Source organism: Merops nubicus, unplaced genomic scaffold (genome assembly GCF_000691845.1).
Source record: "Merops nubicus isolate BGI_N331 unplaced genomic scaffold, ASM69184v1 scaffold18906, whole genome shotgun sequence".
Lineage (NCBI taxonomy): Eukaryota > Metazoa > Chordata > Aves > Coraciiformes > Meropidae > Merops > Merops nubicus.
This window is the reverse complement of record NW_008613167.1, coordinates 1-15,448: the sequence shown is the minus strand read 5'-3', so window position 1 is coordinate 15,448 and position 15,448 is coordinate 1. Positions and strand designations below refer to the sequence as shown.

General features: G+C 40.0%; 1 protein-coding gene across 1 annotated transcript in view; it reads right to left on the bottom strand.

Annotated features, from left to right (window-relative positions):
• Positions 1-7,013, bottom strand: part of CDH7 (cadherin 7, type 2) — a 69,225-nt gene extending 62,212 nt beyond the window's left edge. The window contains exon 1 of the mRNA XM_008941827.1: positions 6,608-7,013. Within this exon, the coding sequence (XP_008940075.1) occupies positions 6,608-6,817 (210 nt within the window). The 5' untranslated portion in view covers positions 6,818-7,013. The remainder of the gene's footprint in view (positions 1-6,607) is intronic.
• Between the last annotated feature and the right edge of the window lie 8,435 nt (positions 7,014-15,448).

Genomic DNA, 15,448 nt, shown 5'->3' with positions numbered 1-15,448 from the left:
GGGAAAGAGGAAATTACACTAGAGCTGTGCAGGCTAATGAAATCACAACCAGGAAAAAGCAGTAGATTTGAGGTTATCCCTTTGGATAATTCTTCCTATGTGCCTTAATCTCACCATTCTCCCCAGAGACACTTTAGCCCAGCGTGCTAAGTAGGAAACATTCAGATTGTCAGTTGGCTCTCAGTTATTCAGGATAATCCAAACAAAGTAAAGCATGGAATAAAGCAAAGCCCACAGTGACTATCCAGTGAAGGGAAGTGTGTGCTGCTAGCGACTGTAACGCAAGCTGAGATGGTAACTTCATACCACTGCTGTTCAGTTGAAGCATCCCTTCACAAAGACCTACAAAATCCAAAAAGCAGAAAAGCAGGACTTGATTATTTTGTCTGTTCATTTGTTTCATTTGCAGTGCTTGTGGTAGGAAAACATTGATAGGAACACGTCCCATTTTGCTTCAAAGATCGACTGCTATCAATTTTCATAGTGCAGAACAACAAAGAGTTCCTGAGATGGATAAATATCAGAAATAGAGCAAATCTGCTTTTTCACTTTGGTAAATGGTCTTTTGGGAATATATAAAACAACAGTTCTACAAAGATTATGCCAGAAGTAAAGGCAACATAAATAGGAAAAGAAAAAAAAAATAACAAAGAGGAATTTTCTCTCTCAGTTATTAAGCTATCTTTTCCACATAGTGTCAACAAAGACAGATGAACAATAGTTGGGTTGGGTTGAGTTTGTTTGGGTTTTTATTTTCCCCAAAAGTACCTGGGGGGGGAATAAATCTTTGTGGAGCTGTAGGTGCTCTCTGCTGGGAGCTTAATTTCAGAGCAGACACGAGTGTTTTTCTTGTGCAGGATGCTCAGAGGGGAAAGACCCCAGGCTGAGGTTGGATAGAGAGCACAGGTCCCCGTGGGTTGCCTCCAGAGGCAGTAGGAGGGACAGAGTCCTCCAGGGAATCCCACCCAACCCATTCCCTGCTCTGCTACCTGGAAATGAGGCAGCCTGGCATCTTTTACCTACATTTAACCTTGGCAATTACACCCCATCTCCTCTCTGCTTCCCAACACGTCAGTAAAACTACTGTACTATAGTTTCTAGAGAGACGAAAAGCTGTTTGGGCTAATTTCATAGAATCATAGACCAGTTTGAGTTGGAAGGGACCTTTAAAGGTCACCTAGTCCAACCACCTTGCTGTGAGTAGGAGCTTCTTCATCCAGAGCAGGTTGCTCAGAGCCCTGTTCAACATCACCTGGAATGTTTCCAGGGATGGGCTTCTACCCCCTCTTTGGACAACCTGGGCCAGAGTCTCACCACCCTCAATGTAAAAACTGTCTTACTTTTATCTAGCCTAAATTTCCCCTCTTTTAGTTTAAGACCAACACCCCTTGTCCTATCACAGTAGGGCCTGCTTAAAAGACTGTCCCCATCTTACTTCTAGGGCCCCTTTAAGTACTGAAGCACCACAAAAAGGTTGTCCTGGAGCCTTCTCCTCTCCAAGCTGGACAACCCCAAGTCTCTCAGTCTTTCTTTACAGGAGAGGTGTTCCATCCCTCAGATCATTTTTGTGGTTCTCCTCTGGACCCTCTCCAACAAGTTCATGACTTTCTATTCAGAGATCCTCAGCTCTTTCATCACAGATGAAGCTCCCTCAGTTTCTCAGGAGCTGATATTCCCACATCTGGGTCTGACTCAGTGCCCAGCCCTTCCACAGTGCTCACAGCCTTACGGTGTTTTAACAGACACTTATTATCCAAATCAATCACAGAGCCAACAGCCACATCCGAACGTGTCAGGCTATGATCCAGAAAAAGACCTCTGCTCCTGACTACATCTATATGGCTTGATATATGGTCACGCCACAGATAAATACATGTGAATAATTCTGTCACTTGATTGATGCATTTACCAACACCTCTGAAAAAAAATCAAAAAACAGACAGAAAAAAACCACTATACTCCACTCTACTGCCTCCTTCCCCCAAAAATTATGAAGCTGGGAAAAACAATTCTTTGCTGACAATAACTTAGACTCCTTGTTATTTTGCTGCTTTCCCTGTCTTGCCTTGGTGCAAACATAAATTCTCTCAAATGCATCAATTTTCTAGAAAATGTTCAAGTTCAGTTCACTTTTTTTTTTTTTTTAATGTATTTTACATATACTCTACTACTCCCGAAAATAATAATGCAAATATAAACTTTTATGCACTTCAGTCCATGTCTGAAAATTGAATCCTGTTGGATTCAATAAAGCCTTTTTATCTTAAAACAGTTAAAAGAAAAACAGAGGCAGGCAGAATGGCATTGGAAGGCAATGACTGTGAGCTCCAACAAACTACCTGATCTTAGTCCACTCATTTAACTTTTTTTCCCATGATGTTACAATCTAGAAAACACAGGTTAGGATTTGTGCCTTCCTTTTCTATACATTATAAATAACAACTACATGCAGGGCACCTTATAAGTTCCAAGTATTATTTTTGAGAAGTACAAGTGAGCTTCTCAAAGTTAAATATCAACTTCTTGGGTTTGTGCTCGATCAATCTTAAGTTTTTTTCTCTTTTATTTTCAATCCTTCATAGCTTAGTGAGGCTTCAGGGGAAAAACAAAACAAAACAAAGCAACAGTTGAACTCAGCAAAGAGCTTGAAACTGCTCCTGTCTTTGACTATACCTAAATTTAGAGCCATTGGAAAAGAAGCCTTGGTTTGGATCCATAAGAAAATTGTGAAGGCAGTGACCAGTCAGCATCTCACACGGTGCTCACAACCTCGTTTCACTTTTTCACATTTATTTGTAGTGTTTTTTGCTTTAAAAGGATTATCGGCTGAGACTTTTTGTCATTATAACGCTTTTGAGGAGACACGTAAACTGAAATTAAGAAACAAACAAAAAAACCCCAATAGCAATGAAAACCTGAAACAACCCACAACCCCCCCAAAAAACTGGATATCTGATAGCTACATAAGAAAACCAGAAAAGATAAAAAAATTTAAAGTTCTGCTTTAACTGTACCCCCTTTTGCCACGATGTCCCCACACAGACTTTAATTACAAGACTGTATACAGCTTTTCAAATATTCAATGTAATAGCATATACTTCTTCCTAATTTTAGATGTTTATGCATCGAATCACTTAAAACTGCTCTGTAGTATTATTTTTATGCCCAAATAGATTCCATTAAAGTAATTTATATGGAAAATACAGAGTAAGGCATTTCAGAAAACATATTACCAGGCGATAGTAAACATTTTCTGGCAAACAGAAGCCACCTATGCTTCTAGCTAAATTAGCATCATAGTTAACTCCCTCATCTCCTACACGGCATGTCTGGAAGACAACAGTGCCTATCTGAACAGGTAAATGGGCTAAACAGTTAAATGCTTCAGCCCTTTAAGTGAATATAACATATGCTGTGCTGACAGACAGAAAGGAACTGTGTATGATTCAGTCCACAATCTGATTACATGTTAAGCACCTCCCAAGAGGCACTCAGAATTACTCAGAATTGAATCCAAGATGATTAGAATTCATAACACGGAGAGGAAAGACCTACATTAAAAAAATAAAAGGCAAAAAACCTCAGCCACCTCTGGCTCCTGTTAGTATACAGCTAATGGAACTCCTCCAGAGGTTTCTCCAGAGTGCCAAAAGACACAGGCCCATGTCACCTTCAGAAAACAGATTTTAAAAAAAAAGAAAGAAAAAGGGGAAAAAAAATAAAAATAAAAGCCATTCTGCCAATAAATGAATGCCAAGGATAAAGGAATGAAGGCTGCAAAATACCTCAGGCATGGATCTCAAGTCTTGTTAAACAAACATGAAAACATTCAAAATCTATTTTAAATCAAAGACTCACTTTTCTGAGGTGAACAGGAATCCTGTTACATTATTTAAAAGGAACAGGATTTTACGCTGCATGATCATGTAAGTGTCAGAATGTCCACACCCAGGAGGACAGGGTTCATGCTGAACATGGAGTGAACATGGGTACTTCATGACTCTTGAATGATCTGCCATGTAACCCTAACATCCTCCTAACATTGCCTTCCAAATGGAACTGCCTGAGGCTTTGTCAAATTCAACAGTCGTGGGGAAAAAAATATTCCCTAGCGCAGGTCCATATGCCTGAGAGGTTTCTGAAGCATTTTTATCTCAGAGGCTTTAAAATCTGGAGCAAGGTTTCTCGTTCCTGGATGTGCAGTTAGATTGGCACCCTGCAAAGCATCCTGAGCGTTAGGCAGTGCAGGACTGACCTCCCTGGGAGCAGAGCACTCTGCAGAACATGAGGCAGAGTCTGGTTGCTGCTTCCACTTCACTTGATGAGAGAAGTGAGTTCTGCCAGCTCTTTTCTCGCTGTAGCTTCCTCACCAAGGAGAAAGAAAAAAAAAAAAAAAAAAAACAGGAAAAAAAGATATGAAAAAACACCCAACCTTCCTATCCAAATCTCAGTCTTCTCAGTCCCTACCTACCTGCAAAAGGATTTGAAACAGGAGCAGCAATATTTTTAAGGGGAGGAGAGGGGGAGGAAGGCGACTGCTGCTCACTTCAGAGTGGTGCTACACGTAATATGTTAACATACAGCAGGAAAATCACTTCTTCACCTCTTCACTCCCCTGCGTGCGAATGCAGCTTCGGTCATGATTGCACCTCAGGAGCCTCACAGTAAAAAGCCCCTCCAGTGAGAAGGTTAGGAACTTGGCACGTCTTATCTTATAAGATGCTCAGCAAGGATTCTGTTTCCAGGAACATGGGCTTCCTTTTGCAAGTGCAAATTTTTTTCTGCTCTCCCTATAAAATGAATTGCTTGTACAAATGTGAGTTCTGGAGCCAACAATTCAAATTGCTGATACAAACACAGGCTGGGCACAGGTTGTGTCAGAACAAAAAAAAAAAAAAAAGAAAAAGGGCTGATTTTCAGAAAATATCTGCTTATGAATGCTAGGACTCCTGTAAAGGATAGGAAAGAGCAGACTGTGAAGCTAAATATAACCGCACACATGCAAATATCATGTACTCTAGTACTACCACAGCATCTCTGGCCATAATATGAGAATTACTACAAATCAAAGCAGCCTTCAGTTGAATACTTAAAGCCACTTTGTTTCCAGGAAAGAAATACTTATTTGTAAGCCACACTTCCTTTTTTACATTTGGCATTCTTGCTGGGTGATGCCATTTTCCAGAGGCACAAGAGAAGCTCCAACCTGAGAACAAATTTATCTAGAAGGCAAAAGTTACTAAGCCAATCAGCAGCTGCACGGCAACAGAATGGAAACTGCTACATCGTATGAAACTTAACAAAAACTTTCAGGACTGCTGTAGTAAGAGATTTCTGATTCTGAAACATCGTTCTTAAGGGCTCAATTGGGCGAAGTACCAGCTTTCACAAACCTAAACCCTAGCTAAACACAACCATAGCTGTAATCATAAAAGCAACTCCCATTTTAACTTGATTATTCAGCTGGCATGATTAAATTCTAACTGTTTAACTGTTATCACAAACACCAAGGTTTGGGTTTTTTTTGTTTCAGTAGGGTGAATTAAGCAAGCTGAAATTCATTGTGCTCGCATATTTGAAGCGGTGGATTTCAGATTACTTCATCTCCTTTTCTGTAAACATGCCATTTTGCCAGAAGCTGTCACTCCCTTGTTTTCTATGCATTTGCTTTATTTTAATGAGAAACTCTATTTATTGATTCTGATATTACAGAGAAAAATGGGGTTTTCTTTCAATAAGATGATTACACATAAATGTTACATAGAAATACAAGAGTGGGTTTGTTTGGATTTTTTCTTTTCCCTTCAGAAATGCTGAAGGAAGCATATTACCCACCAGCACAAGGCAGGGAATGAGCCAAGGCCCAAATTCACAGCTGTGCTCAGCGTGCCCCACACACAGAGCTGGGCATGTAGGATGAGCCATTGGGGATGCCCTGACACAAGGGCTTGCTCTCCACTGGCCGGGTGCCCATCAGAGGGAAGGTAAAACCACAAGACTCTGCTACACACAGAGGGCAGGGAGGCCCCGAGGTGTCAATCTGCCAGCCAGGCAACGTCAAACAAAGCAATAAGGCAGACATGTCCTCCTTTTTATTTGTCACACCCCCAGATGCCCAATTCTTTCCCTTTTGCCTTCAGGAGTGCTGCTCCTTAGGGAGCAAACAACATAACACAGAACTTCTATTTTCTGGGACTAGCTGTTAGCTCTTATAAAACAATATTCATCATTATACTTCTCCACTCCAATGCAAAACAACAACAAAAAAAAAGACATTTAACATTAGCAATAAAATATTTAGCAATAAAATAATTAGCAATAAAATATTTTCTTCATATTAATGGTGGTAAAACACTTCATTATCCTACTCTTTCAAAGAAGCATAACTAATATGTAGAGCTCTTAAAGAAAATTGCAAGAGTCATCAGGAATGTAAATGTGTTGCACTTTTGAAGTGCTAAACCTTTTTCTTTTTCAAACTACAAAACTCCATCCCATGCTGGCTGAAGTCAACCATGCTGACAGAAATACAAGTTTCAGGTTGCACCATGTAAACACATCAAAACCCAAGCATCTGCACCCTCCAAGGTTTGTTTAAATCCCCTACCTTGCCTACATAGAGTGGGTCTGTACCCATGTATTCCTCCAGCACAAAGAATTGATTCCACACCCAGCTCCGCTTCGTTCTCGTCCTCCCCGATTGAAAGTAAGGTTTTGACCCGGACCTGGAGAGCTCTGCTTGATTCATCCCAGAAAGACACAGGAAAAGAGCTAGGATCTGCAGAAAATGGCAGAACTCCACTTTGCCCAACTTCATCTTTTTGGGTTTTGTTTTATCTTCCCGTGAAAGAAAAAAACCTTGAGGAGAGCGGGCACAATTCCAGTTGGCTCAGGAGCTCGAGCCTCCAGCAGGATGGAGCTGGGAGTCCAGAGAGAATAATTTCTGGAGTGGTCAGTTGGAAGAAGTCAACACTGCTGAACAGCCTTCACCAAAGAAATGGTGTAACAGGTACCTATCTGGAAAAAAAAAAAAAGACCAAAACTGTTGTCAGAACTCTTTTTTTTTCTTTTTAAAGAATGCAAATTCTTCACAGCTCTCACATAATGCATTAAAAATGTTTATTTATGATTTTTCTCATCATCTACATAGTTGAGTTTACATAATAAGTCTCTGAGAGTTTAGAGAGCATTCCTTGGATGACATTACTACTGCTGATACATCTGTATTTAGAGCTATAAATTTTTCTCATGACTGTTCACTTAACACACCAGGTTCCCCAGTACAAATACTTTAATAATTTCTCTTGAAAATAATCAAAGCAAGTGTAGTTATTTGCAGTGATGTGGTCTGATTTTTCCTCCTCTGCCTGCTACAGTCTGCTTCACTTGCCATTTACCATGATATAATTACAAACCAGCTACAGGCAGGAAGTTATATTAATGGCAAGGACATATGCTAGCTTAAGTCTCTTCCAGATACCTAAAAAGTGAAATAAAGGAATAGAAAATGAGTTGGAACAATTTGATGATTCTTAGTCACAGTACATCTGATGTTACGATTTGTTCTGATCTGAACCTGATCCACTCAAAAGCCCTCAGAGTGTCCTCACCCATTTTTACCACATTCCTAAAGCAAATCTAAGAGGCATGTTAGAGTAGTTTATATACTTACAGATAAATATGTTCAGAAAGATCCAAAGACAATGTGATTTTTGTGTTTTCAATGAAACCTTGACTCAATGATGAATTATTTCTCAGCATTAATCCGTACAGGTTTTCAAACCCAACCTTCAATACGTCAGTCTTTTTTCTGCCTTTTACAGTTATGAGCTCGCTCTGGCCAAGTAAAAATGTTTACTTGGCATAACATTTTTAAAAGTCTCGATTTTGTCATTCAGAACCAAACATAGCTTTGCCTTTCAGGGGAATCACCTGCATTAACCCCAGGTAAGTGATGCTCTCTCTGAAACAGGCATCCTCCTTGTCTGAGTGAGCAATGAGGCAGGCGAGAAGAAATTAAGAAGTGCCAAACATAAGGTGAAAATGAGGATGAAATTGAAACAGATAACAAGGCACTCATTTGGAGTGAACTGCTGCTACTTAGGAAGCCATGGAAGAAAGAAGATTTCATCCTTTTCCATTTAATTAATCTAAAAAGGCTAGACATTAAATCACACACACATTAAATGCTCTAGATGGATTACCATTACGTCCCTACCTACTACTATTAAAACTGAGTGCAACGTGATCTCTGCTATCTGTTTTCAGTGTGTCAGGCTCTTCTAGCTGCAGAACGCCTATGCATCGTGCTGCCAAAGGTACCTGGAGGGCAGAAACATGAAACAAATAAAAAGCTCTTCTGATTACAGACTGTATTTAAAGCCTTTTTATAATAATCCCTTCTGTGGCACTGCCCTGCACCAGAAAGGCTTTGCTTAGAGACTGGTGGGATAAACCACAAACCCACTGAGCGTGTTTGCTAAGCAGCAGCGATTTGAAAGCTTCCATATGTGAAAATCCAGTGTCTCCCTACAGGCAAAACAAAGAGAATAGCCAATGTCTTGCCTCAAGACCCTAATTTCCCAAACCTGATGGTATGGCTATAAAAGACATGTCTCCAACATGGATCAAGATTCTTTCCGTGGCAGGATTAGCATGCAGGTGTCATCCTCACTAGCAGGGCATAGTTGAAAGTGATCAACCCCAACTACTCACAGCTCAGTTTTGAGCTGGCCCTTTGGGCAAATCATGACCATACGACATAGTAACTGCTGAAGGAGCTGCCATGAGTGTTATGAAGAGTAGCTGAGGTTCCTTGGTGATACGCTCACTTCCTAACACCCACTTCAAATAAGACAAGTGTTGTTTGTTGTAAAGGCTGTTTAGGCACCCTTTACTTTCCCTCTCTGTGTCTAAGTTACATCAGGTTAAAGACATCTGATATTGATAAACTGTCAGTTTATCTCAAAGAGGCAGCAGATTGTTATTTAACAGAGATAAAAATACAAAATGGATTTTCTTAAAGAAATGTCAGTAAAACATTTACAATATGTTAGATTCTTTCCACTGAGCAGTTTGAAATGTCTTGTTCTTGCTCTGAACAGACATCTCAAACCTAGAATTGCTCTAACCTTTTATCTCAAACAGTGTTCTCTTATATCCTTTCTTTTACACCTGCAGGGAAAGTATGAAAGCCACCATATGGAGGACCATGGTCCCCAGCCACACACCACAGCATAGAACTGAAAAACGTACCCAAAATACTAACTGAAAAACAGTCCATATGCTAGACAGCACAATCTGATGAAAAGCAGAATACTCACACCCTCTGGAAAAAAACTGTTGTAGTTTACTCATTCTCAAATACTTCCACCACACAGCCTCCAGAATTCCAATTATTTTTACTCAGCTGTGGTAGTGCTTTCTGCTTTCCTTCCCTTTCTCCCCTTCTTCATGATAAGTCTTCCTATTTCTCTTAGAGCCTTTTTTTTAGGTTTGATTTTTTGGTTTCTTTGTGTATTTGTGTTTTTTTCAGCACATTCCTTCTTGGGCATGATACTTCCCAAAGCAGAAGTAAGAGTGTCTGTTACTTCAAAATAATTTCTGATAATTTAATAAATAATTATTCCCAAACATTTCATTACCTTTCTAACTGCTAGAGATATACATATTCATACAGATTTTTTCAAGTAAAAAAATTAAAATATTACATTTTATCCAAGCATAACTAGCACTGCAACATCACCTGTTGTATGAAGTCCACAAGTCCACATAAGCAACATCACAGCATTCATAAAACCAAAAACTAGAATATTCTGTTTTTTTTCCTCAACAAGGCACAACTTGGATGCTCAGGGTTGGACTTGGAGCAGTGGCTGTGGCTAACTCTGACAGCAGTAGAGGGAATGCAGTGCTCTGATTCCAGTGACTTCTCCGTCACCTGCATTTACAGGCTTGAGTGTGAAGTGAAGGGGGAACTGACCTGCAACCATTTTGCGTTTAAAGGTGCTCTTTTATGAAATGGTAACAGTTTCTGCACAGATAGGGCTCAAACTACACAGAACTGAGAAATATTTCCACTTGTAATTGATGTCATTAATTACCCTTGGACATAAGTGCACATTTACATCTTGTTTCTGGGTCTCCAAAATGCTACTGCCCTCCCCAAACAGAGATAAAATGCAGTCATGTCACCTAACTCACTTTTTGCCCATATAAAAAGTAATTTAGGCTTTAAAAATAAAATTAATTTGTCTGCCAGTATACTTAAAGCACTAGGTTCTACCTTTCACTTCTAAGCTTGCATTCCCTATTTATTTTCCAGAGTTCAAAGAGTACGTTATGTGATCTGTGCACATTGTCTTACTAGAGCAGTAACTTGCTGTCTATGTGAACAGCTATAAGAATACAAAAAAAAAAAAAAATCCACTGAATATTTAATCTCTTTTATTTGTATTCTTAAATAACTGGTTGATATACAAAACATCGGAGTGAAGAATATGCATCTGAAAAAAATAATAGCCTCCTTATTCAATATATACCATAAAACTTTCTCCCATCTGCTGTATAGAAATTGAACTATATTTAAGCTACCGTCTAGTAGCAGAAGTGTTCTGGTGAACACTGCTAATCTGAAAAATGTTACTATCCTACTCTGCCAAAACAATCTGCTAGTGTCAAAAAGACACTGTTATGCACTGTCTCCGAGGGGCAATCTTGATTTGTTGAAAACATTCAGATCATAAAGAAGATCCTCAGCTTTAAGGAATAGTTGCCTTCACTGCAAGCAATTAAGGGTAATTTACACCCACTGAAAATCTCTCTGAATATTTTGCTCCTCTCCATAATTTCTAAAACAACACATCAAGACTAGTCCTCGCTGTTTATGTGCAGCAGTGAGCGTCAGCAGATATGGACAAAACATGTCTTCAGTCTCCTAGATACGCTCATGGAAGCCCTCTTCCTCCAACCCTGAGATCTCCGCAGCTTTGCAGGGCTGTTTGCTGAAGGCTCTTGAGATCATCTTTGTACCACCTAACCTTTGCAGCCAATGTGCAAATCCCTGAAGAAATCCACTTGCACGTTGTTATCCAGTGTCACCATGCCAGCTTAATCTATCAACCATATCATTTCCCTGTCAGCCTCTTCAATGCAACAAGGAACTGTGTCCTTCACCATCTATTGTCCTGATGTCTTTCCAAAGTACAATATTCCTCAGGAAGAAGTGGAAATCCAGAACCTCCACCAGTCTGGATTACATTTCTCTCCTTTAAAAATCTCACTGCCAGTCCATTGTATCCACTGAAGGTGAGACTGAAGAGTTTTCCACTCCTATTGCCTTTCCTCTCCTCCCTCCCATCATTCTTCTATAATCAGATTGCTTCAGTTTATGATACCACTCTGGACCTCACTGTCTCCAAAAGTGCAGCCCAGACAACACCTACCATTAAGTCTTGCTTCATCCTGACCAAAAAGTGTACAGTTATCCTGTGTTTGTGTTTTGTGGGGGTTTGTTTGTTTGTTTGTTTCTCTACTTCAGTCATTCAATAAAATTAGGACCCTGCATGTTGAGATAATTCTGATGGTGACTATTGCCACTGGATCTTGAGCCATAATCCCTTAAAAGTGGAATCAGCAGGTGAACCCCCTGAGAGCTGAACTGCCCGTACTGAAATATTTATGTTTTGACATTCAGTTTTACAATGCACATAGGAAAGGGTGTCACTTCCTTCAGCAGAGAACATTGCCCTTTGCTATGAGCCTTTGGTTTCTCTGTGTCATGCATCCTAGATATCACAGGAGGCTCTTTTATAGGCACCAGAACTCTGTGATTCTTGAGACAAAGGGTTTGGAGAAGATAACATGTCTAATTATGGTGTAGATTGCAGCATGTGGTTATCATCTTTTTGAGGGAAAGGAAAAAAAAAAGGGAAAAGGAGGGTGCCTTGGAGCAAGTGAGGTGGAGACCCTTACATGAAATGAAGCTGCAAGTCAAGGCAGTGCAATGAAACCTATTAACTCCCTGTGCCAGATGACATTACAACTACAGACCACAACCTCCTGCCGCTAACTGGCCTAAATATTCACATGGGAGAGCTGTAAATGTAGTGCACATCCTGCAGCCTGCATCTGGTTACCACGCAGAAAACTATCACTGCTCCAAACATATGGCACTGTTACACTAAACTGGCTCCAATACCCTCTGACTCAGGTGAAAGAACCTGATGAGGCAACACAAAAACACGAGGCACACTTCAACAAATGCGTAAAGAAAACCAGGCAACAGCTTTTGATCTTTCATACCACTCTGCAGCTGATCATAAGATTGTGTGTGGCTGGAGTGCTGAGTTGTTGGGCTTGTTGGTAGGTTTCTTTTTCAACATTTGGGTTTTTTTGTTTTGTTTTTTTTTAATATAATTTTCTTTATGTGAAAGTGCTTTGTTGTTTTTTGTTTTTTTTTATTTGGGGGTTTTTTGTTTTGTTTTTTTTAAATATAATTTTCTTTATGTGAAAGTGCTTTGTTGTTGTTTTTTTTTTCACCTTGCTGTGGTACATTTTATGGATCTAAGTTGCTGGGGAGGATTATGCTAATTTAATCAGTTATTGAAAAGAAACGCTAGCAGTATTTGTATATCTCTGACCGATCAAGTCGAATATTTAAATTTCTACAAGATCAATTCCTGCAGCCTCATTTAAGCTGAGGAACTTCACATAATACCCAAGGATGACTTTCCTGCAGATCTGCTGAATTCCCAGAGGAGGCACTCCTGTATTACTGCTTAGAGTTAAGCCTGATTTGACAGGAAGAACCCAAGTAACCATCATCTATTTTATGCAGCCTTCCTCAGCTAGAATTTGATGATTTTTATTGCCATGTGAAAACAATACCCAGTGGCAGCATGAAAACGTACATAAAAATAAAAATGTGCATGTTAAACTAAAGGAAACCGAATGGTTCAGGAAAGGCCCTCACTGAAGGACCACTGAACACAGCGGATATTGAAGCCAATAACCAAAAAAAATGAAGAGAAACTTACTAGCTAACCTGTCTCTAAAACTGGCTCCCAAGCAGTATATTCATCTGCAAACCATTTGAAGTTTAAAATATTTTCTATTTTCATTGCACACTGGAGTCGATTTTTGAGTTGAATGCCTTTGAGAAAAGGCTTAGCCAGGTTTATAGCAAAGTAGGACTTTAACTTAGAGTAGAACAACCTAAGGTTTTACATTAATATTGATTTTCTTCAGTCATCCCTGCCAGAGAAACAGAAAAATATGGACCCAAAACATATACACACAGTTATACATGAAAAGGGCAGGCGAAAATTTACATGGGTGCTCTGTCCTTTCTTCTCATCAGATAATTCATGGATAATCTGCAGTTATGCATATGCTTTACAATTACCTTTTTATATGGAAAGATAAGAATGCTTCAGTATCAAATCAATAGGAAATAATCAAGAGTGCTTTGCTATTAAATCAATAAAAGTAGATATAAGAGAGTTGTGATGCTGTCATCTGACTCTTAACACAATTCTAATGACCTACATCAGCCTTTAATTACAGTAAAGTCTCCCATTATGAGGGTGAAATGCCCTCTGATTAAAACTGCAGTCTTTAATGGCTCTTTGCAAGAAAACAGTCCACATTACTGATGTTTGTACTTCTATTCACAATAACTGACAAGGACTTCTAACAGTGGTAGCTTTGATATTTCCCTAATATTCCAGGTAGGTTCTAATCTATATCCAGTATTCAAACACAAGCTATTTCACACTAAAAGTTGTCAGAGTCAGCTTTTAGCTCCTTTGCTCTTCTTCCCTTGCTGTGGATTTTATCACAATTGTTTTTAAATCTTACTTAGCCTTTCCTCGTGACCCTAAAAAAGAAGTGTGTCTAGATTAGATCCCCTGGTAGTTGCAGGCTGGAAAGCTAGGAAAGCGTGTACAAGGACTTTAAACAGGATGTCACATTTGTTCCCTAGATAGTTCTTTGGGATTTGTTTAGTAGGTTTTTTGTTCTTTTTTTCCCCCCTAAGGATGCTAACACACCCGTTGCACTGGACTAGCTCTAATGAGGCACAGTCGTATTATTTCCAAACATCCTCACTTCACTTTTACATCCTTAAAACTGTTATGATACAGCTAAGAGCATATCACAACATTTCCCAGCTGATCTTTATCTGTTGACAAGTCGTACCTTCAGAAGGTATATTCTAGAGCAAACTTAATTTACTTATGCAACTTTCATGCTATTGCACATCTGAATAGCTCATTCACCTGAGATTACATAGACCTTCTTCAGAAACAGAACAAGTGCCTTGCTTTCACCAGTAAAAATTCACTGCTAACTTCCAATAATGTACCAGAGGAACTATTAGTAAATGTAACAAGGGTAGAAAAGTAAAGTCACACATGACTGCCAAGCAGACAGTATTTCAGAAACTGGCATTCTCAAAGAGTTTGGCTCCTTTATGTATTTACTTAGTTGTCCTGGAAAAGCAATTTATTTTCTGCAAAGCTGTACAATCACCTGTGTTCTAGCTGAAAAATGGCAAGGCAGTATGTCTTGTTAGAGAGACTATAAAGTATAGGCTGCCCTTTCAAGTCTCTGCTTCGACTTGAGAAGTTATCTATCAGAACACAAGATTTTATCCTTGCAATGGGAAAAGATTAAAGTATCAACATTTCAGCTCCCAGTATCACAGTGCCTCACTCGTCTCTGTCTCCCATCCCTCCCCAAATCCCCCGATTTGCTGGAGAAGACATAGTTTGCAGAATCTGGCTCACCTGAACTACCTCACCTTTTGAAAGTATAAAGGCTAAATCTTATCTTAAAAAAGAAAAAAAAATAAATAAAAGGGGGATATTTTTTCCTCTGTTCAGCAATGAGGAGTCTGAGGAGCCAGATCACAAACCACTTGCTACCGGTGAACGCAACCTCTCGTAGGGAAGCAGGACATGCCCGTGTGTGGTACGTGGATAGATGGGGACTGGGTGGAGGGGGAAGGGTCAGCACCAAACAGCCAAGCACCGCAGAGCGAGCCGTACCAGCTGAATACTAATCACAGAAATAAGCTCCCGTCATTTCAACATTTCCAAACTCTAGAACATCCTTGACATAAAAGGAGGAAAGCGCTGGGAAATAATTCGGGAAATATCCTGGCCTCAGAAATCTTTTGCTCTGTAGCATCAGTCCCGGACTCAGATCAAGCCAGACAGCCGCGCTGCCGTGGCAGAAGGGACCGAGATAGTCAGGACTTGGTGCTGCCTCTATTTTGCAGAAGTCTGTGGTCCTCCCTTCCCCCACCCCACCTCCCCGCTTCTCCGGGAGACTTCTCCAAAGAGTCGGCGAGCTGCTATTGTTCTCCTGTTCCTCAGAAGGTGCAGACACGCGCGGAGCGCCGGTGCTCCGACTTCCCACGGTTTCCCTGCCACATCTGGGGCCG